Source organism: Schistocerca nitens, chromosome 8 (assembly GCF_023898315.1).
Source record: "Schistocerca nitens isolate TAMUIC-IGC-003100 chromosome 8, iqSchNite1.1, whole genome shotgun sequence".
Lineage (NCBI taxonomy): Eukaryota > Metazoa > Arthropoda > Insecta > Orthoptera > Acrididae > Schistocerca > Schistocerca nitens.
Genome location: NC_064621.1, coordinates 99,443,859 through 99,466,650, shown reverse-complemented (window position 1 = coordinate 99,466,650; position 22,792 = coordinate 99,443,859). Strand labels below are relative to the sequence as shown.

At 43.4% G+C, this 22,792-nt stretch overlaps 1 protein-coding gene across 1 annotated transcript in view; it reads left to right on the top strand.

The window, feature by feature from the left end:
* The window catches only part of LOC126199422 (modular serine protease-like), a 270,462-nt gene that overhangs the window by 46,259 nt on the left and 201,411 nt on the right, over positions 1-22,792 (top strand). The window contains exons 2-3 of the mRNA XM_049936340.1: positions 7,395-7,446; positions 7,528-7,644. Coding sequence (XP_049792297.1) covers positions 7,395-7,446; positions 7,528-7,644 — 169 coding nt within the window. The remainder of the gene's footprint in view (positions 1-7,394; positions 7,447-7,527; positions 7,645-22,792) is intronic.

Below are 22,792 nucleotides of genomic sequence, written 5' to 3'. Positions count from 1 at the left end.
GAAAGCGAGCTGCAGGCAGAGCTCACACGCACAGCATCTGCCCACCCAGAGCCAGTGCACGAAGATTCACACGCGCACAACAGTGCAGCAACCAGTGTTGGTTATGTTGCCCCCTTTTGGCCTCGTGACGTGTTCGTGTGGTTCGGCCAGGTGGGAAAGGTTTTCCTGACAAGGGAACCTCCCCATCGCACCCCCCTCAGATTTAGTTATAAGCTGGCACAGTGGATAGGCTTTGAAATACTGAACACAGATCAATCGAGAAAACAGGAAGAAGTTGTATGGAACTATGAAAAAATAAGCAAAATATACAAACTGAGTAGTCCATGTGCAAGATAGGCAACATCAAGGATGATGTGCGTTCAGGAGCGCCGTGGTCCCGTGGTTAGCGTGAGCAGCTGTTGAACGAGAGGTCCTTGGTTCAAGTCTTCCCTCGAGTGAAAAGTTTAATTTTTTATTTTCAGTTTATGTGACAAGCTCTTATGTTTTCATCACTTTTTTGGGAGTGATTATCACATCCACAAGAAAACCTAAATCGGGCAAGGTAGAAGAATCTTTTTACCCATTCGCCAAGTGTACAAGTTAGGTGGGTCGACAACATATTCCTGTCATGTGACGCGCATGCCATCACCAGTGTCGTATAGAATATATCAGACGTGTTTTCCTGTGGAGGAATCAGTTGACCTATGACCTTGCGATCAAATGTTTTCGGTTCCCATTGGAGAGGCACGTCCTTTCGTCTACTAATCGCACGGTTTTGCGGTGCGGTCGCAAAACACAGCCACTAAACTCATTACAGTGAACAAAGACGTCAATGAACGAACGGACAGATCATAACTTTGCGAAAATAAAGAAGGTAAATTTTTCACTTGAGGGAAGACTTGAACCACGGACCTCTCGTTCCGCAGCTGCTCACGCTAACCACGGGACCACTGCCATCCTGAGTTCACATGGACTACTCAGTTTGTATATTTTGCTTATTTTTTTCATAGTCCCACACAACTTCTTCCTGTTTTCTCGATTGATCTGTGTTCAGTTTTTCAAGGCCTATCCACTGTGCCAACTTATAACTAAATCTGAGGGGGGTGCTATGGGGAGGTTCCCTTGTGAGTAATAATATAACATGTGACCTCGCGAAATTTGGACATTTCTCGAGCCAGCTGGACCAGAGTTCCTCGGCCGAAATATGGGACGTAATAACTGTCCCACCGTTACAGCCCTCCTACGAGCAGCTTAAGGCGGACTTGATAAGCCATCTTTAGTCGTCCGAGGAGCAGCGAGTAAGGCAACTACAGCAACTACTGCACTGAGAAGAATGCGGTGACCGGAGGCCTTCGCAGTTCGCATCACCTGCAGAGCCTCACGCTGTCAGACTCGGTTCCAGATCTGTTGTCGTGTGCTATCTGGGTGCGCAGCCTCCCCGCTCGAGTGCAAGCCGTCATAGTCGTGCAGACCAAGTGGACAGGGTGCACAGTGTGCCGGCAATGGCACCGAGCATCGCATCTCCAGCTACCTTAGAGGCCTTACCCCGCCAGCCACCTTCACTCTACGTTAACGTATGCCTCCCACAGCTCTGGCAACAGACACTAATTTGCAGCATCTTCTGCAGAACTTGGCCGCTAAGGTGGCAGCACTCAGCACATCGGTCGACTGGTTGGCACGCTCATGGCAGGAGGGCAGCAGGCATCCCAACAGCAGGTTTGGCTCACGCAGCAGGCAATACAGCAGCAGCGGCAACTGCTCCCACCGTACCTGCTGAAGTCGTAGCAGGCTCCAAGTGGCATCTGCTGGTATCCCACGTTTTGGAAATCAAACCACCAGGTCGCGCTCCTTGCATGCACCAAAATGCCAGCTGTGATCGGACCTAGATGCACTCGGTTGCAGTACTTCATCGGTGTCTGTTTGTGACAGAAAGGGACGGAGGTGTGAGGTACCTCATAGACACTGGGTCAGATTTATCAATTTTTCCTAGAACCATACTAAGAGATCGCAGGGAGGCCTAAACACTCTGTCTCATGATGACAAACAGTGCCACCATAAAAACGTACGGCACCCAACACTGGAATGTGGATCTAGGACTATGCTACACACTCGTGTGGAGTTTCACTATGCCCGATGTCAATGAACCGATCCTGGGTGCAGATTTCCTCGGACACTACAAGTTGCTGGCAGATATCGCAAACGCCCAGTCAGTGGACTCTACAATGAGTCTGACGATAGTAGGGCAGTGGTGGCATGCTGGCTTCTTCACCATTAAACCCGTGGCATGCTCTGGAGCATTCACAGACGTTCTAAACAAATTTCTGGAGCTAACTCGCGTGTCTGGGACACCGTGCGATGTCAAGCATTCAACATATTAGTACCTCCCCCAGCCCTCCCATCTCATGTGCTGTCCACATCACCCTCCACCCAACAAGCACGTGGTAGCAAAGACCGAGTCTTAGGCAATGTTTCGACAAGGCATCATCCGACCATCAAGCAGCTCATGGTCTTCTGCTTAAAAGGGAACATTTGTGGTGCCCATGTGCGGGCTACTGCACACTAAATTCAAGGACTGTGCCAGACATATATCCAGTGCCACACCTCTGGATGTTAGCGAATTCTGGGAGGTGTGACTGTATTTAGCAAAATTGATTGTGCGAAGGCATATGCAAAGATGTCCGTAGCACCTGAGAACGTAGAAAAAACCGCGGTTATCACCCCCTTCTCATTCTTTGAGAACATGTTCATGACGTACAGCCTTAGGAATGCTGCCCAGACTTGGTAGCATTTCCTGGATGGCATCTTGCGAGGTTTGCAATGCTGCTTTGCATACCATGATGACATCCTTGTATTCTAGAAGACATCCGATCTCCACTGCAGCCACTTAACAATAATTTCCAACCTGCTGAAATGTGTATTTGGAGTCAGTGAGACAGAATTTTCCAGACACTTAATCACCTGTACTGGATCCACACCTCTGCCAGACAGAGCACAGGCAGTTATGAACTTGCCATGTCCACAAACTCACAAAGGCCTGTCATCATCTCAGGATGGTCAACTTCTACTGACGCTGTCTGTATAATGCTGCCATGCTGCTTGAACCTGTGACTGCAGTGCAATGTGACCTCACTGCAAAAAGAAGGTCTGCCATTACCTCGACTGACGAAGTGGAGTACAGATTTACTGGGTCAAAACAGTGCCTCACCGAAGTGGCACTGCTCGCCCTTTCAATACACAATGCAGAGCTGGCTGTCATTGTGGATGCCAGCCAGACTGCCGTTAGCGCATCGCTCCAACAATGCGTTGATGGCAGCTGGCAGCCACTCAGCGTCTTCTTGCGGGGAAGTTATTGACGTCACAACACTCTTAGAGCATGTACAAATATGGCAACTGTCTGTGTATCCGGCGGTGAAACACTTCAGTTCTTCAGTAGATGCCTGCCCCTTCATTATCTTCACTGACCATAAACTAAAAACACACAGTTTCTGGATCAACACCACCAACTGTTCACTGTACCAGCTACACCAGTTGGAGTATGTGTCCTTGTTTACAATGGGCATCTGCCATGTCTACGGGATGGACAACATTGTTGCCAACTGCTTGTCCCATGACTGTGCTGTCATGTCCACCCAGGTGAACTTCGAAGACACCACACATAAACAGGAGGGTGACCCAAATGGACAGCTTCTAACACCGACACCTCCAGCTGCCTACATTTAGAACTAGTGGCCATTCCTGGATTCTCCCGGAAAGTTTGGTGTCATGTTAGAACAGACACACATTGCGCATTCCTCCTGGAGAAATTTCAGCACAGTGCTTTCAGCTTTGTCCAGTTATCACATCCCATTGCACACACTATAGTGTCGCCCTCGGCAGTCCATTTCATGTGGCCCGGACTCTGGAAGGATTGCCATCAGTGGTCACATGCCTGCACGGCATGCCAGCTTGCCAAAATCAGTAGACACACCCAATGCTCACTGCAGAACCTTTCCCAACATGACACGCTGCATCACACTTGTCCACGCAGACATTGTAGGTTCATTTCCTCTGTCCCAAGGCAAGTACTACCTCCTCACAATAGTGGACTGCTTTACCTGCTGGCCAGAGGAAGTGCCCATAGAGGACATCACTGCTGAGATGGTCGCTACTGCTTTTGTTGACATCTGGGTGGTGCACATCGACTGCCCCAGCACATAAATACAGACTGCACCCACCAGTTTGACTGTATGCTGTTCAAACACATCACCCGACTGTGTGGCACATGGCTGCACTGCATGTAAGCTACCACATGCCATCTAATGGTCAAGAGGCTTCATCAGATGCTGAAGGCATCTCTGATGTGCCACACCACCACCTGAACAGAGGGTCTCCTTCTTGTACTCTGTTCACTGTGAATAACCCCGAAGGAAGATATTGGCATCTCACCTGCAAGCCTCATCTACAGCCAGTCACTCTCCATCCCCAGAGAATTTATGGAGGAAGTTCAGTTTCACTACTACACTCCTGGAAATTGAAATAAGAACACCGTGAATTCATTGTCCCAGGAAGGGGAAACTTTGACACATTCCTGGGGTCAGATACATCACATGATCACACTGACAGAACCACAGGCACATAGACACAGGCAACAGAGCATGCACAATGTCGGCACTAGTACAGTGTATATCCACCTTTCGCAGCAATGCAGGCTGCTATTCTCCCATGGAGACGATCGTAGAGATGCTGGATGTAGTCCTGTGGAACGGCTTGCCATGCCATTTCCACCTGGCGCCTCAGTTGGACCAGCGTTCGTGCTGGACGTGCAGACCGCGTGAGACGACGCTTCATCCAGTCCCAAACATGCTCAATGGGGGACAGATCCGGAGATCTTGCTGGCCAGGGTAGTTGACTTACACCTTCTAGAGCACGTTGGGTGGCACGGGATACATGCGGACGTGCATTGTCCTGTTGGAACAGCAAGTTCCCTTGTCGGTCTAGGAATGGTAGAACGATGGGTTCGATGACGGTTTGGATGTACCGTGCACTATTCAGTGTCCCCTCGACGATCACCAGTGGTGTACGGCCAGTGTAGGAGATCGCTCCCCACACCATGATGCCGGCTGTTGGCCCTGTGTGCCTCGGTCGTATGCAGTCCTGATTGTGGCGCTCACCTGCACGGCGCCAAACACGCATACGACCATCATTGGCACCAACTGGCGACAACATCGATGTACTGTGGAGACCTCACGCCCCACGTGTTGAGCAATTCGGCGGTACGTCCACCTGGCCTCCCCCATTCCCACTTATACGCCCTCGCTCAAAGTCCGTCAACTGCACATACGGTTCACGTCCACGCTGTCGCGGCATGCTACCAGTGTTAAAGACTGCGATGGAGCTCCGTATGCCACGGCAAACTGGCTGACACTGACGGCGGCGGTGCACAAATGCTGCGCAGCTAGCGCCATTCGACGGCCAACACCGCGGTTCCTGGTGTGTCCGCTGTGCCGTGCGTGTGATCATTGCTTGTACAGCCCTCTCGCAGTGTCCGGAGCAAGTATGGTGGGTCTGACACACCGGTGTCAATGTGTTCTTTTTTCCATTTCCAGGAGTGTATATGACGCCTCGACCCTGCCACTAACAGAATGCCTGCACACTCACATGGTTGGCGTCCAACTCCACTACAGATGCGACATGGTGCTGGAACAGCTTTCATCCACACAGACCTAAAGTGCTGCACGTATGTCATGCTGCATCTAGATAAGGTACAGCCACCATGTTGGCTCCCGCCACCACTCTGCTTGTGCTGATGTCACTACAAGCACGCAAGGCACAAACATACGCTAGCTGCAGATGGAACATTTTTGCGTCTCACGCCTATCGAGGTCCGCTAGCCAAGGGGGAATCTGTGTAGCAGCAGTTATCACAGCCATGGATGACAGCACAGCAATTGCAGGCAACACTGCCAGTGTGCCCCCACACAGAAGTACCATTAGGCCAAAGCTCAGCAATGATGTGATGCCCATGAGCACGCAGGACACAAAGAGAGACAGCAATGCAAGCTACCAACTGAGACTTCACAGATGTCTACGCCATTCTTCAATCTCACGAGCTGCAATCCATATGAATTGAACACAACACTTGCTGCCCCTGCCCACAGTCATGTATGCAAACCGGACAGCCACTACTCATTTGTTGCATTTCTTGCACCCGTGAATTAAATGGTACCCACAAGACAGGAGACAATTCACATGCTTGGCTGATCACATGTCCATTGTCCTGCAAGACTGCACTGCATGATTGATCACAGAGTGTGTGCCCTGCAGGATTAGTGGTCAAGCCGCTCACCGTGGTTGCACAATCATCCTCGCAGACGTTTTGAGTGTGTATTTTATAAGTTTTTTTTTGGTGTGTATATGTTACTGTTAATAAATGAGTTGTCACATTATCACATGTATTCAATTACTTGGACTTTGTGTGTGGATGCAGCATTAAGCCGGCACACAGTATGACTGTTTTGAAAGCGGAAAAAACCACCCATTGCACGCTTTAGGGTGTTGAGTGGCAGCTTGCTGTAAATGTAGAAAAATGTAAGTTAATGCAGGTGATTAGGAAAAACAATACTGTAATGTTCGAATACAGTATTAATAGTGTGCTGCTTGCCAGTTTATTCAGTTAAATTATCTAGGCAAAATACTGCAAAGCAAAATGAATGCGGCCATGTAAGGACAGCATCAGGGAAAGCAAATGGTAGACTTTATGTTTATTGGGAGAATTCTAGGAAAAAGTAACTCATCTATAACAGAGAATGAATATAAGACACTAGTGCTTCTCATTCTTGAGTACTGCTGTAGTGTTTGGGATTCCCAACAGACAAGATTGAAGGAAGACACTAAAGCAATTAAAATGAGAAGTGTGCTGTTGGATATTGTGCTTGTGGGTTTGATGAACATGCAAGTATTGTGGACTTGGGTGGGAATCTGTAGAAGGAAGCTGATGTTATCTCTGCAAAACACTGTTGATAAAATTTAGAGAACCAGCATTTGCGACTGATAGCAAAAGGATTCTGCTGCCGCCAATGTATATTATGCGTAAAGGCCACCAAGTCAACAGAAGTTTGGGTTCTTATGGAGGCATCTAGACTTTCATCTTTTGCTCACTCCATTTGTGATTGAAACAGGAAAGGAAATGACTGTTGATGATACAAGGTACTCTTTGCCATGCTCTCTATGGTGGCATGTGAAATATGTTTGTAGATGTAGATTTACCTTTGTTACCTATGAAATGTCCTACAAATTTTTTCACCAACTGACAAAAACTCAAATATGCAGATTGCACTTGTGTGTTTGTACAATCTATGTTTATTTACCATCTAGCAACTTCATAAGTTTTTGAATACCAATATTTCTGAAAAAAGCTTTTTTTCATTTCTTCAATAGTTTCATCTATAGCAGAAAATTCTGTGTCCAGAGTAAAAAGACAGGACTGTGGGTAAGTGATTCTCATTTTCTGGTGTCTGCAATTACAGATAAGTCAGCATAAGGATTTTCACTAACCAAAACAAAATTACAGAACACAAAACTTCCAGTGCCAGAATGGAGAATGCATAGAACACTTCAAAATTTGTGATGGAACTGCTGACTGTTCAGATAAATCTGATGAAAATAAAGTTACTTGCAGATGGAGGCGGTGAGTATTTTGCAACTTGTTTTAGTTTATCACTCTTTATGGATGTTACCATTCACCTGAAAAGCCAACCGAGCTTTACTTTGGACTAGTCAGGTAGTACACCTATGCTACACATTGAGATAGGACCACAGATGATCCTTAATAAAGATTTACCTAAATTACTAAATTTCAAAATAAAAGAGTACAAATGATAGACCACTTCCTTTACTTTCTCCCCATCATCCGTACCCCATTACCATCTGGCTACCAGCTTTTTTCTGTGGATGTCTCCATAGACAGTAACATCCTACTTATCCATGCCCATGCTGTCATAGACAATTTCTCTTCCAGCATCCTCTTGGTGCCAAACCCGTTGCCTCATTCATTATACAGATGACTTTCCATGAAATTCTCCACAACCTTGTCAAGGGGAAACTATACAAACTGGTGACATACCTATAGGCACCTACATGGCACTGTCACAAGCCAGTCTGTTTGTGTGCCACCTAGAGGAATCCTTCCTACATGCTCAAAATTCTAAAGCCATAATGTAGGTGATACTTTCATAATCTAGACTCGAGGAAATCTATCCTCATTCCTTCAAGCTGTAACATTCTTGATCATATGTGTTTTGTATAGTCCTCTGCAGCTCAGCTAGACACCTCCTTTGACACTGATCTCAACTTCTCCATTGGCTCCATGAAAGCCTCCATAAATATAACACCTGCCAACAGTACCTCCACATAAGTAAATGTCGTGCTTTCCTCATCAGTTAGCGACAGCCATACAGTACAGCCACAGTGGATAGCACACTTGCAGAATGGAGCAATCCATTATACATTATGTTGATGCTCTAGCTGGCAAGTGTTACTCTCTAAACCTGGTCAATTGTCAGCTCTCTTGCACTGTAGACCCTCAGAATGCTAGTAGATTAGGCAAGATTATATGAAACTAGGTAAACTCTCTGCACCCTAGATCCCTAGTGTGGAGATCCTGTAGGGTGGAGAACATATCATAAAAATTTTTACATAATATGAATTTAAAAAAAAGGAGATATACTAATGTTCCTCCCACAGATTCTTGATATTATTATTAATAATAATGTATACTTCAGTTGGTTCTACTAAGAAGCTTGTTGGTAGAACTGGAGGATTTTGTCGCCAATAAATCATTTGGGTTCCTCAATAAACCTAAATTTGTTAGTAATAAAACCTTTTATGGTTGCTGGTAACTTATGGAAAATGTGTGTTCCTTAATACTCCAACCAGCAAAGTGGCACACACGGCTTCTCCTTTATTACCCAGTACCGCCCTGTAAAGGAACAGCTTAATCTCATCTTGTAGACCTTAACTACCTTTAATCTTGACCCAAAATGAAAAATTTTCCTCCCTAAATCCTTCTCATTGTCCCAAAACTGGTATTCAACAATCCTCAATCTACAAAGTATCAGGTAATGACATATTTTTGAAATACTCAGTGCAAAACATGCCCCATGCTCCTTTCCAGCACATGCTGTATCATTTCCAGTCCCATGCAGTCACATGGATAGTCATGCTTTAAAAACATTAGCCAAAAGGCACTTTTTTTACAAATGCTACCACAAAAATAAAACAAAATTCAGTATTTGGAAAGATTAAACATGTTGCTTCACAAAGTTTGTTACTTAATCCATCATTATTCTTCAGCTGAGTAAATGTCCGCCTCCTTAGCTGGGTGAGCAGCATCTCTGGCAGCAGGCTTAGGTTCGATTCCTAGCTGGGTTGTAGATTTTCTTCACTCAAGGACTGGTTGTTGTGTTGTCCTTATCATCATTTCATCATTATTGACATGTAAATCACCCAATGTGGCGCCAACTGAAAGGACTTGCAACTTGGCAGCTGAACGCCCCCAAGTGTGGATTCCCGGCTATCAGTGTCCTACGATCATTTCATTTCACCCGATTACATGGTGTAACAAAGACACTGGAGAGCTATGAAAACTGCTATGTTTGGTGATGAGACAAGTATACTAACACTGTGTCTGTAAACAACCAGGAGAATAGTGGATTAGGCCTTCAACTGGTGGACAGCCAACAGCCTAACTCTTAGTCTTGCAAAACAGTGATATTATATAATTCCAGATAAACAAAACCAACTTACAGGGGGCAAAAGTTGTGATCAATGAGAACACACTAAGTGAAAGTTCATGTGTGAAATTCTTAGGTATCTACATGTATAACAAGCTGAGGTGACGTCAGAAAGTGGATGAATTGTATAAAAATCTCAATTCTGTCTGCTTTTCAGCTAGGAATCACTCTATTTATTAACGTGCATACAGGATTGATAGCATACTTTCACTAAATACTGCCCTATTTCATTATCTTCTGGGATAACACAGTTGGAAAAGTCCCTGGAAATATACACTAAGAATGTTGTGTAAAGTTGGGATTCTTATATTCAAATAGCAACACATTTACTTGCTAGTTGTATATGATAAGAGTGAATCTGTAATGAACTATGAAACTCACCTCAATTCCTTTCCTGTCTAGTATTTAGAATGGAGTTCTATATACTATTATGAAGATGTTTAACAGGTTGCCAACAAAAATCAGATAGGAAATTGTGAACCATCAGACATTCAGTAACAAAGTTAGAGTACCTTATTGGACACTCCTCTTTCAATTTATCAGAATATTTTGACACAGAGATGTAAATTCCAGATGAAGCAAGTGTTCATATTATACAACTTTGCTCAACTGCATCCCCAAAGGCTCTATTTTGTGATGGGATTTACAGAAATGGTAGGTGAAGGAAGGAATGAATCATACGTCAGCTCTATTGCAACCTGTAGGTAAGCATTTATGTGGGCATGACCACCAAAGTTGGCCACCCTGGTTCAGATACTGCCACACTGAGACCAACATGCTTGTCTTCAGTAACTTTTTCTTTACATGAACCCTGTGAATCCTTTGCCCTGTCCCTCACCAAACCCAGCTTTTCAGTGTTTTGTAGACTGGAACTGTCCCTGTTTCTTTACTTGAACCCTTTGGATTCTTTGTTCTGTTCCTTGCCAACACTGGCTTCTCAGTGTTATGTGTACTGGAACTGGCCCTGTAACATACTCCCCCACAACTTCATTTGGTCCCATTCAGCAGTCTGAGTCCACACCCACAGTGATCTCTCCAAGATCTCCTCCTTTCTCTTTTCTATTCTACTTTTTCCACTGTGCCCATCTCCCCCTTGTCTCCCCCCCCCCCCCTTCCCTTCCCAACCTGTGCTTATTACTTGATTGTATACTTGCTATTTCTGTGTCCTTCCTCGAAGTTTCCTTCCAGTTAACTTTAGAAAAAAATATATATTTGGCCCTCTTTTCTCTCTGAATCTCATCATTCAACCATTCAACAATACCACTTCAGTGTAGTTATATCTCTCTTGTCTTGAACTTTCAATATTCATGTCCTTCTAATCTCATCATTTTTGATCATATCCTTTGTTGTGTTATCTTTACTACATCTAAAAAATTTCATCTCTGCTGTATGGATTTTGTACTCTACCTCATTTTGTAGTAGTCGATGTACCAGCCACTTATGCTAAAATGGGTTCTTAATAAGGCTACTGTAACTCTTTTTCACATTTCTTTTGAATGTCTGTTCCATTGTGTACCCTTCACACTGTGATAGAATTTGTTAGCTTTTTGTATTCCATTTTGCCATCATTTGTGATTACACTTCCCAAATATTTGAAACTTTTGACAATTCTTAAATTTTTCAGTTCAGTTTTATCTTCCTCCTTCATTCTTTCCTTCTGCTATCACTACTGTTTTGCTCTTCTATATGCTTACTCTCACCCTCCAAATTTGTCTGCCTATTGGTTCCATACATCTACTTCTCTTTTTGCTTCAATTTCATCTTCACCCCATACGATGGGGCTTTTATTTCATCTATTTCTACTAAGTTCTGACATACAACAAAAGTCTTATTATTATTCTCATTATTATTTTAGTTGTTGTCAAGAAGGAAATCGTCAGAAAGCTTAGCTAGAAATTCAAAATCTTATTTACAGTATCATAGATACAACATAAGTCTTATTATTATTCTCATTATTATTTTAGTTGTTGTGAAGATGGACATTGTCAGGAAGCTTAGCTAGAAATTCAAAATATTATTTACAGTAATATAAGAACAAAGTAATTGGGTAAAAATCATTTATTTCTCTGTGATTAATATTCTTTTCATTAGAGAACATTGCTTCTTCTCATATTCCCTGGCATTTATCCGCTCTAATGAGGGGTCCGATTTTTCAAGATTTGTAAAGTTTTATTTTATTATTTAACTTTGTGGCCAGGTGCCCTTTCTGATTCCACAGTCATCAAGGTAATCATAGTGAAGAAAGTTGTGTGTTCTATCTGCATTTTTACTGTGTAAACTTTGTTCTGTGGATATGTTTTTTTGTCTTCAGCTTTTCACCTGTTTGATGAGGCCTGCCATGAATTCCCCACCTGTGCCAACATCTTGATCTCAGAGTAGCACTTGCAACCTAAATTCTCAATTAATTGCTGGATGTATTCCAACCTCTTCTTCCTCTAAAGTTTTTGCCCTTTAAGCTCCCTCTGTTACCATGGAAGTCATTCCCTGATGTCTTAGCAGATGGTTTATCATTGTGTCCCTTCTCCTTGTCAGTGTTTTCCACATATTCCTTTTTCTCTGATTGTGCACAGAACCTCCTCATTCCTTACCTTATCAGTCCAACAAATTTTTCAACATTTGTCTGTAGAATCAAATCTCAAATGCTTTGATTCTCTTCTGTTCCTGTTTTCCCACAGTCCACGTTTTACTACCACACCATGCAGTGCTGCAAATGTACATGCTCAGAAATTTCTTCCTCAAATTAAGGCTGATATTTTATTCTAGTAGACTTTTCTTGCCCAGGAATGCCCTTTTTGCCAATGCTAATCTGCTTTTGATGTCCTCCTTCCTCCATCTGTCATTGGTTGTTTTGGCCTAGGTAGTAGAATTCCTTAAGTTACTATTTCATGAACATCATTCCTGGTGTTAAGTTTCTTTGCTGTTCTCATTATTGTTACTTCTCATTACTTTTGTCTTTCTTTGACTTACTCTCAATCCATATTTTGTTCTCATTAGCCTGTTCACTCTACTCAGCAGATCATTTATTTCTTCTTCACTTTCTCTCGGGATAGGAATGTCATCAGTGAATCATATCATTGATATCCTTTCACCCTGAATTTTAATTCCACTCCTGAACCTTTCTTTTATTTCCATCATTGCTTCTTCAATGTACAAGTTGAACAGTAGGAGCAAAAATATACATGCCTGTCTTACACCCCTTTTAATCTGAACACTTCGTTCTTGGTCATCCATACCTATTATTCCCTCTTGGTACTTGTAGATATTGTATATTATCCATTCCTCCCTGTAGATTACCCATATTTTTCTCAGAATTTCGAACATTTGTACCATTTTACATAGTTGAATGCTTTTTCCAGGTTGACAAATCCTATGAACGTATCTTGATTTTTCTTTAGTCTTGCTTCCATTATCAACCACAGCATCAGAATTGCCTCCCTGGTGCTTTTACCTTTCCTAAGGCCAAACTATTTGCCACATCTTCAATTCTCTTTTCCTGTCCTCTGTATCTTATTCTTGTCAGCAACTTGGATGCGTGCGCCGTTAAACTGATTCTCTGAGAATTCTCGCACTTGTCAGCTCTTGCAGTCTTTGGAATTTTGTGGATGATATTTTTCTGAAAGTCAGATGGTATGTTGCCAGACTCATACAATCTACACACAATATCAATAGTTGTTTTGTTGCCACTTCCCCCAATGATTTAGAAATTCTGGTGGAATGTTGTCTATCCCTTCTGCCTTATTTGATCTGATGTCCTCAAAGTTCTTTTAAATCCTGATTCTAATACTGGATCCCCTATCTCTTGTAAATTGACTCCTGTTTCTTTTTCTATCAAATTAGACAAATTTTGACCCTCTGTGAGGTCTTCAGTGTGCTCTTTCCCCTATCTGCTCTCTCCTCTGCATTTAACGGTGAAAGTCTCATTGCACTCTTAATGTTACAACTCTTGCTTTTAATTTCACTGAAGGATCATTTGAATCCCCTATTTGCTGAGTCAATAATTTCTTTTTTGATTTCTTTGTATTTTTCACTCATCCATTTCATCATAGCTTCCCTGCACATCCTATTTATTAACTTCCTTAGTGACTTGTATTTCTGTATTCCTGAATTTCTGTCAACATTTTTATACTTCCCTCTTTCATTAATCAACTTTTCTGTTATCCATGGTTTCTCCACAATTACGTTCTTTCTACTTATGTTTTTCTTTCCAACTTCTGTGAATGCCTTTTGTAGAAATGTGGATTTCTCTTAAACTGTATTGCCCAATGAGCTATTCCTTCTTGCTTAATCTATAGCCTTTGAGAACTCCAAATGTAACTCATCATTCCTTAGTACTTCTGTATCCCACTTCTTTGCATATCGATTCTTACTGACTAATCTTTTAAACTTCAGCCTACTCTTCATCTCTATTATATTGTAGTCTGAGTCTCTATCTGCTCCTGAGTATGGCTCTTAATCCAGTATCTGTTTTCAGAATCTCTGTCTGACCATGATGTAATCTAAAACTGAAATCTTCGCATATCACCCAGCTTTTTCCATGTATACCTCCTCCTCTTATGATTCTTGAACAGAGTATCCGCTATTGCTAGCTGAAATTTATCACAGAACTCAATTAGTATTTCTCCTCTCTCATTCCTTGTCACAAGCCCATATTCTCCTGTAACCCTTTCTTCTACTCCTTCCCCCACAACTGCACTTCAGTCCCCCCAACTATTAGGTTTTCAACTCCCTTTACGTACTGTATTACCCTTTCAATATCCTCATATATGTTCTCTATATATTCATCTTGCGGCATTGACTATGTTACCATATTTTAACTGTTTGTGTATCATGCTCTGAGGTGGAAGTTGGTAAACAGCCCAACATTTTCCTAAGAGAGTATGCAGAACTACCTAAAAACAATTCTCTGGCTGGTCAGTGCACCAGCCCATGGCCATTAATCTGCTGTGCAGATTCAATCCAGGTTTGACCCACCTCTCTGCCTGCTAAGCTAGTGCACTGTGCATTACCCTATGTGAGTGCGTCTTGTTAGGCACTGAAAAGATATAAAGATAAGGCGTAAAATGTCAATTATATATCTTAATGTGGCTAAGAACCAGAATGAAGAAGCTAACTTAACCCTCAAGTGGATGCACCGATTTTCATAACAGGAGTACTTTGTACACATGTAAAGAGTAGCTGTCTGTATATTACTAAGATAAACATGTAAGAGCAAAATCATAGTTTCATCTTAGTTTTATTAAACAACAGTTAAATAATCTTACACAATATGTGCTAAAGGACTGTTTAATTTGTGGGTTTTATGTGGCATTGAACTGTAATAACACACTTTTAGGATCGAAATGACACTTACTTCGTCACTTAATAGAGTGAATACAGAAAGATGGCTGTCGAACATAGTGCTATTACCCAAAGGCAAGAAGACAGAACCAAAGAGCATAGTCAAAGAACTGTCACTTCAAATCAGAGATGCCGCAGAGCCCCCCTCCCTGGCAGTGCGGAACACAGTGGGGCGGAACTAGCACACGTCCACAAAAAGATGTTTGTGCCAGCACGGTGGGTGGAGGTGGCATCTGGCACTCAAAGTGTGCGGCTTGGGCGTATCATTGTCGGGGTCCCACATGCCGGACAGCTGCACAGGCAATGGTGAGCTGAAGGGGCATGCAGCAGAGGCGGTGGGTGAGGCAGCGGTGGAGGCAGGGAGTAGCAAGAAGTGGCTCCGGGAGGGACCATGCAGGCCTTAACCATTGTACCAAAACTGTACTCGGGTGGCCATTGAGCAGAATCACGAATGTATTGACCCCGCAGCATAATACGTACTGTGGGCTAGAGTACAGAGGTTGCAGAGCTGCAGAAACAGAGTCGTCTTGTAACATGACAAAGTCGCATGATTTCAAGTCCTTATGAACACCTGTGGCATGGTGTGAGTGCAAGGTACAGGCAGGTGAAGGTGGGCCACATGAGCATGCACTCGTTTGACAAGGGCCAGCAGCTTGGTAGCGTCTATTGGAGAAGTGTCCTTGACGAGTTCGGCAGGCAGGATGAGCAGTTCGCCATACAGGATCTCCACCAATGAAGCATTGAGGTCTTCCTAGTGCGCAGAGCAGATTCCTAGCAATACCCCCAGCAGAGCTTCAGACCGAAGCTCACCATGGCACATGAGTGCATCTTTTAGCATTCTGTGCCATCACTCCACTAGTCCATTGGCCTGCTGATGATGTGGTAGATGGCCTCGGCCGGAGGGCGAGCAAAGCATTCGATAAGCAAAGTTTTTTCCGTCACGTACTTGAGTGAAGTGGGCGGTGAGAGTAGCAGATCACTGTGTCGGTCAGGATAGCCGTGGAGGTGGTTCACCAGGCAGACAAAATGTGCGTCATCTTCAGAGATCCCATGGATATCCAGTAGATGATCCACCAGGGCAAACCAAGTCTTAGGGTTGCCCTTTTGCAATGCAGGCAGCTTAGGAAATCTGCTGTGTACCACATGGTGATGAAGCACAGGCAGGCGAAAATCCGTATCCGAAGTTGAGCGAGCCCCTGACACCAGGAGTGCAGTAGCGGTGGGCAATGCATCGCTTGAGGTCTGTGGAAGGGGGGGGGGGGGGGGGCACAAGCAGCACACGAAGAGGAGAGGGCCAGTGCAACTGATGGCACAATGTGTCCCAACTGCAGGCCTGGAGGCAGGTGCGGTGTGAGTGTAACGGCTGGTGCCGTTGCAACAATGGGCAGAAGGAAGGTGGTTGTGGTACAGCCAAGGGGGACCTGGTCCCGAAACTGACACGGAAGAAACGGCTGGTGTCGTTATAAGAGCAGGCAGAAAGTGATCTCGATGTGGCCATGGAGTGATGGTTGCAGCAACCGGCATGGCTGAGGTGACCTGTGTCGCCGAGACGCCATGTGGGGGAGGTGCAATGACGTCAGACAAGTAAGAATGTGTGGCCCCACGCGTATGAGCGTTCGGAGTACAGTTCTCTAACTGCATCTGCACATCAAACCAACTGGAAGGCGACTGCCTAACCGGATGGTGAAACACAACGTTCTTCACATGATTATCGTTCACAATGTCAGTGAGCTGCATGCAATGTCCAGGCGGCAAGCCCTGCTGCATAGTAGCATTTGCCGGTGTTTATGTTGGGCCGGCAACGGTTAAGTGGCCTCTGGCATGGCAGGGGCCAGTAAATTTTTCACTTTTAACCAACTGTATATTAGGAACACTATTAAAAACGCAAGCACAATTGATAGGGTGCGATGCACTTGCGCAAAACGACAGTGGTAGATCTAGTGTTCTCAAGACACTGTGGGCCAGCACACAGAGTCCGTTACTGATGAAAATAAGGACAAAATAATTCCCAAATGCACAACGTTGAAGTTGGGGTCACCACTATGGGTTTTACATGGCATTGAACCATAACAAGGCACTTTTAGGATCGAAACGACATTTATTTTGTCACTTAATAGAGCGAATACAGAAAGATGGCTGTCAAACATAGCACTAGAACACAAAGACAAGAAGACAAAACCAAAGACCATAGTCAAAGAACTGTTGCTTCGCATCAGAGATGCCACAAATTAAACAATAAGGAAATAAACTGTCATTATATTACTTTGTTGCCATGGACAGATGTTACATGACAGTAGTGTCCCACTCAAAGCATTGAACAGTACAGTTGCATCAGATTCCACAGTTTATTTGATTACTCATTATCTTGTAGACAACTGCCTCATTGTGGAATTCTGCTGCTAGTTCATAATGTGGGCCATTTTCTTGCATGGATTGTAAATTTTTTTTGACATGCCTCGCTGTTTATTTTACATTACCACTGCTCACATGATTGTATGACAACACAATTTATCACTGTGTTAGCTGAAATGATAATGAATAAATAAGTATGGGCTTGCCATTGTGAAATGACAATGGAATGCTGCAAAACAGTTTTATTTGTGTTTGGTGCACTTTATACATAGACGCACCCACTCAAGGGTTAAAAAGGAAAAGATAAAATTGAAACCCAAAACTGCAAATTTAAAGAAAATATAGTGTGCATGCTTCTAAGTATTTAAGGAGGGAAGATATAACTGCCTAGAAGGTAAAACATCATGCATTATCTTCTGGTTAACATAGTCACAGTGTTTGTGAGGATGAGCCATTGTCTTCATATACCATGAATCAATAAACATTATAATTATTTGTAGATGTACCTATATAGTTGGACAGTAATGCAAAGTTTGTGAACTGTACAGTAAACATCTTCATCAATAAAATGAAGATACATTTGTTGTTACATGGCATCAAACAGTATATATACAAGGGTGGTTTGAAAAGTTCTCAGAACAGAATAGAAAAAGAGTACTTACCTCAGTGAAACGTTTTTTTTATTTTTCAATGCAGTGTCCTTGTAGATTAAGCACTTGGTCCAGTGATGTTCCAGTGCCTTAAACCCATCTCGAAAATGAGTTTCCTCCAGGCATGCAAAATAGTTGTCAACTCCGGTTATCAATTCTTCGTTTGAAGTGAATCTTCACCCACCAAGAAAAATTTTCAGCTTTGGGAAGAGGTGGAAGTCTGATAGAGCCATATCAGGTGAATAAGGCAGGTGTGGCAACAATTCATACCTTACTTCATGTAATTTTGCCATGTTCTGATATGTCCATTCTCGTGCGTTTTTGATCCAGCGCAAGAGTCACGGCACCCATCTTGCAGATGATTTTTTCATTTCTAATTCTTCAGTTAAAATGTGATATACCCTTTCATATGACATCTGGCAAACATGAGTAATTTCATGCACTTTCAATTGACGATCCTCCATGAACATTTCGTGCATTTTTGCAATGATATCAGGAGTAGTGACAAATCTTGGCCGACCACTGCACGGATCACCATCTAAGTTGTCCTGACCATATTTAAATTAATTTGTCCACTTGGAAACAGTTGAATATGAAGGAGCAGAGTCCCCCAATGTATTCTGCAAATCACCTCTTTTCCATCTTCACAAATAACTATGCGGGAACAACAACAGAGCCACGTCACAACCACAGCTCTCTTCCAAACGTGGCATGAGTTTACAGGCAACAGTCCAATGAATATCACGTTAACAACTCGTTGCGCTAGCACTGATCTCTCGTGGTGATTCTGAGATCTTTTCAAACCACCCTCATACTAATATGTATACCACAGCCCAGTTATGGGTTTTAAGTTCTTAATAGTGAATGTGTTGACTGTAAAATTCACAAACTTAGTACTATATTTGTCTATGCCAGTTATATAGGTACAGTCACAAAAGGTTACAGTATTTAATGTTTTAGGGTACATAATGACAATGTCTCACATGAAAAAGCTAGTGACACAGATTAACATTGAACTGAAAAAAATTGTTCTGTCAATAATAGTTGCTAAATGAATAGCCATATTTCAGCTTCTTGGTGATGGTATCTTCCTTTTTTGAATTTTTATAGAAAGTGTGTTATGTATCAGATTTTTTGTGCTCTTTGAAATAGTACCGTAACAAACTAATTCATTTGTTGATATACTGACTGATCTGTTACTTGTCCTATAATCCATAAACTGAGAGCTACACTGAAGCTCAGATTAATGGGGAAATGGCCAACACAGGTGTAATGATAACACATAGTCACAGAAGCTGACTCTCACTCAGCCATGTACTCCACAGTAATGACAGCAGGCTGCCTGAAATATCCTGACAAATATTTGAGATCTCATCAGAACACAAATGGGTGAAGACCAAAAGCTAATAAGGGCTAAGAAGTCAGCTGCCAGCCTCTGTTGCTGAAGCACCATGAGACTAGTCAGTCACATATTTAGCTTTTTCTGTTAGTTTTTATAGTTTAATTCTCAAGTTAGTAGTGGTAATCTGATGGATACGGTGTGTGCATGATGTGTGCAGATGCAGGAGCAGCGAGCCACAGTTTGTAAACAGCTGAAGATACTTATGGCCTTGGTCAGCCAACTGCAGGCTCCTACCGTAGTGTGCAGCAGCAACGGAGAAACTGGTGTATTGAATGGGACACATCCTCAGTTCCCGTAGGTGGGTGGCAGAAGTGGTGAAGACTCCTGGCCTCAGATGTAGGCTGGAAGCAGAGCTCACAATCTGCAGAATCTTACCTGGGGTCAATCAGGATTCTTTGGTTTGGAGCTGAGTGGAGGGTCTCAACTAGAGTCTCTGTTGATTCTGTTAGTCATGGCTGCAGATTTTGTGAACTGTGTTATGGCGTGGAGAGTTGTAGGACACTTCTTGATAGGTCAGGGATGTGCTACACCAAGGAAGCAGCTATTCGGGGAATGGTGTACTTGTGGAGTGCACATGGGGGTTTCCTAGTCTAGTCAGTAGTTTGAGGTCCTCTGATGAACACTTGCAAGTCTATAAACAGAAAGATCACATACAAAGTAGACACACTTTGATTGGCAAAGTCTTAACACTAAGTTGTTGAAGTATTAGTAACAAAGTTCTTCAGTTTACTGATCCCCCTTAAAGTTGTTGCTCTCAGATTATTTTCAGGACCAAAAGCTGGCTAAAAACTGAAGTAGAAATCTCTAAAGTATTTAGCTAGCCATGGAATCTATATTGAGGAGACATATTAGGTGTCATAGAAAGGTGAGTGTTCATTGCTGTCAATAGAAATATTGTGTCTATCGAGGTTGAAATTGAGTCTGACTGTGAAGTTATCTGAACATGAGTAGCAGGCATAGGCGGACTTTAGTTAGTTGTTGGATGCTTTTACCTGCCACGTTCTGCCGTAACAGTTGTAGAATCATTCGAGGAAAGTCTAGCACAAGAATACCCAGATCACACAGTATTAGCTGAGGGCAACTTTAATCTGCGGTATAGGTTGGAACGTATATTAACTCACTGCAGGCAGTATGGACATACAGCCTTTTGAAGTATTTTTTAAGATTTTGTTTTTGAAAACTGTATTGACAGTGCCCTGGGTGGTACTGAGTCAACTGAATCACATTCTCCACCAGGGTTTCAACTACCTCTTGTCATGCCCTGAAATGAGGAATGTTCTACACACTATACTTCCAACCCCTCCCAAAGTGGTACTCTGCTGCCCAATGAACATACCCAATATTCTTGTCCAACCCTACACAACTCCTGCTCCCAACACCTAGCCTTATGGCTCGTATGTCTGTAACAGACTAGTTACATATATCGTCCTATCGCCACCTACTCCAGTGCAGCCAGTCATGTTATCTACAAGCCAAGTTGCAACCACTGTGCTTCATTCCATGTACGCGTGATAACCAGCAAGCTGTCTGTCCACATGAATGGCCACCTACAAACTGTGGTCAAGAAACAGCTGGACCACCCAGTTGCTGAGCATGATGCCCAACACAATGTTCTTCACAGCTGGTGCCATCTGGATCTTTCTTACCAACACCAGCTTTTCTGAATTGTGCAGGTGGGAACTCTCCCTGCAATACAGGTCTCCTAGTCTTGACCTTCATTACTTATTGTCCATGACCCATCTATCCCCCTTCCCTGTACACCCCTCCCCCTCCCTCCCCATGCACTGTCTAATGTCACAACTGCACCTATCTGTCCTACCCACTCTCCACTTCATCCCTGTATGTTTCCACAAGCACTTTAATCTCACCCCGCCACTACCCTGCTCTCTCTCTACCTCCATACCCCAGCTCCTCCTTACACTCCACCAACCAGGTTGCTTCTAATATCATGCGCAGTTGCTGCCAGAGACAGTGGTCATGTGTGTGTGAACTGCGTTTGCATTAATGTAAGTGTGTGGGTATGTTGCCTATTTCAGAAGGAAGCCTTCTGCCCAAAAGCTTAAGTGTTTAGTAGCCTGTTTGTTGTGTATGTGTGCAGCTCAACATCTCTGCTATATCGTGAGCAGCAATCTGTCCTTTCCATAATATTGCCAAAAGGTTACAATAGCATTAATGCTAAAAAAAAAAAAAAAAAAAAAGTAGATAAGCAGTTCTTAGCAGCCACTTAGACAATGAATGGACATAATTTAGCTCCAGTATGGCAGATGTAGAAGAAATATGGGCAAAATTTAAACTGATTGTAAATTCCACTCTGGTGATGTATATGTTAAGTGGATGAAAGATGGAAAGGACCCTCTATGGTTTAGTAATTGGATTTGGAAAAAGCTGGGGATACAAGAATTCTTGAACCCTTTGTTAAACAAAAAGTGTACAAGTGTTCACAGGCAGGAGTTAATAGAAATTTGTGCATCCATAAGAAAATTAAGGTGCGAAGCAACTTTCACCTTAGCAAAAGATCTAGTCAAGAACCCAAGAAAATTCTGGTCATAAATAAAGTCACTAAGCAGGTCAAAAGCTTCTGTACATTCACTCATTGATTAGTCTGTCATGGCAGGAGAAGACAGCAAAAGAAAAGCTAAGGTTTTGAATTTCATGTTTAAGAAATCATTCATGCAGGAGGATTGTACAAACATACCATCATTTCCAGAATGAGATTTTCACACTGCAGTGGAGTGTGCACCAATATGAAACTTCCTGGCAGATTAAAACTGCTATAACCTTTAATCACCAATAATTGCGTGGATATTCAAACACACTCACTGAGAAACAATAGCTGGTTACATGATAACAACTCAGTACCTCTTATTCGACTGCCGTGCCGTGCCGTGATGTGCAGCCGGCGCCGTTCGTAGCTAGGTGGTGCTCCCGTGCTTGGCCGAGTTGCGGGGCGCCTCTATCACCATTTGTGCGTACTGTCGTGGCGGCACTGTAAACGTCATGGCACTGTCACAACACTTTTCCCCCCTTGAAAAAAAAAAAAAAAACACTCACTTCCTTGGAGACATGGACAGTGCGGAGACATCCATGGCCTCTTGTGAGGCCCCAAGAAGATCCCACTGAGAGACACGCGAGTATGGTCGAAAATGTCCAGGATGGAAGCTTGTGCGTGGAACGTGCCTCCTGGATGAGATGATGGGTGAAAACTCCAGAGCAGCATCCATAGGTGTCGTGAACCTGCGGGTGTGCTCCAGCGAGATGGGTCCCGTAGAAGGCGGCGTCGCGACTGGGGCCGGTTCCGGCGTA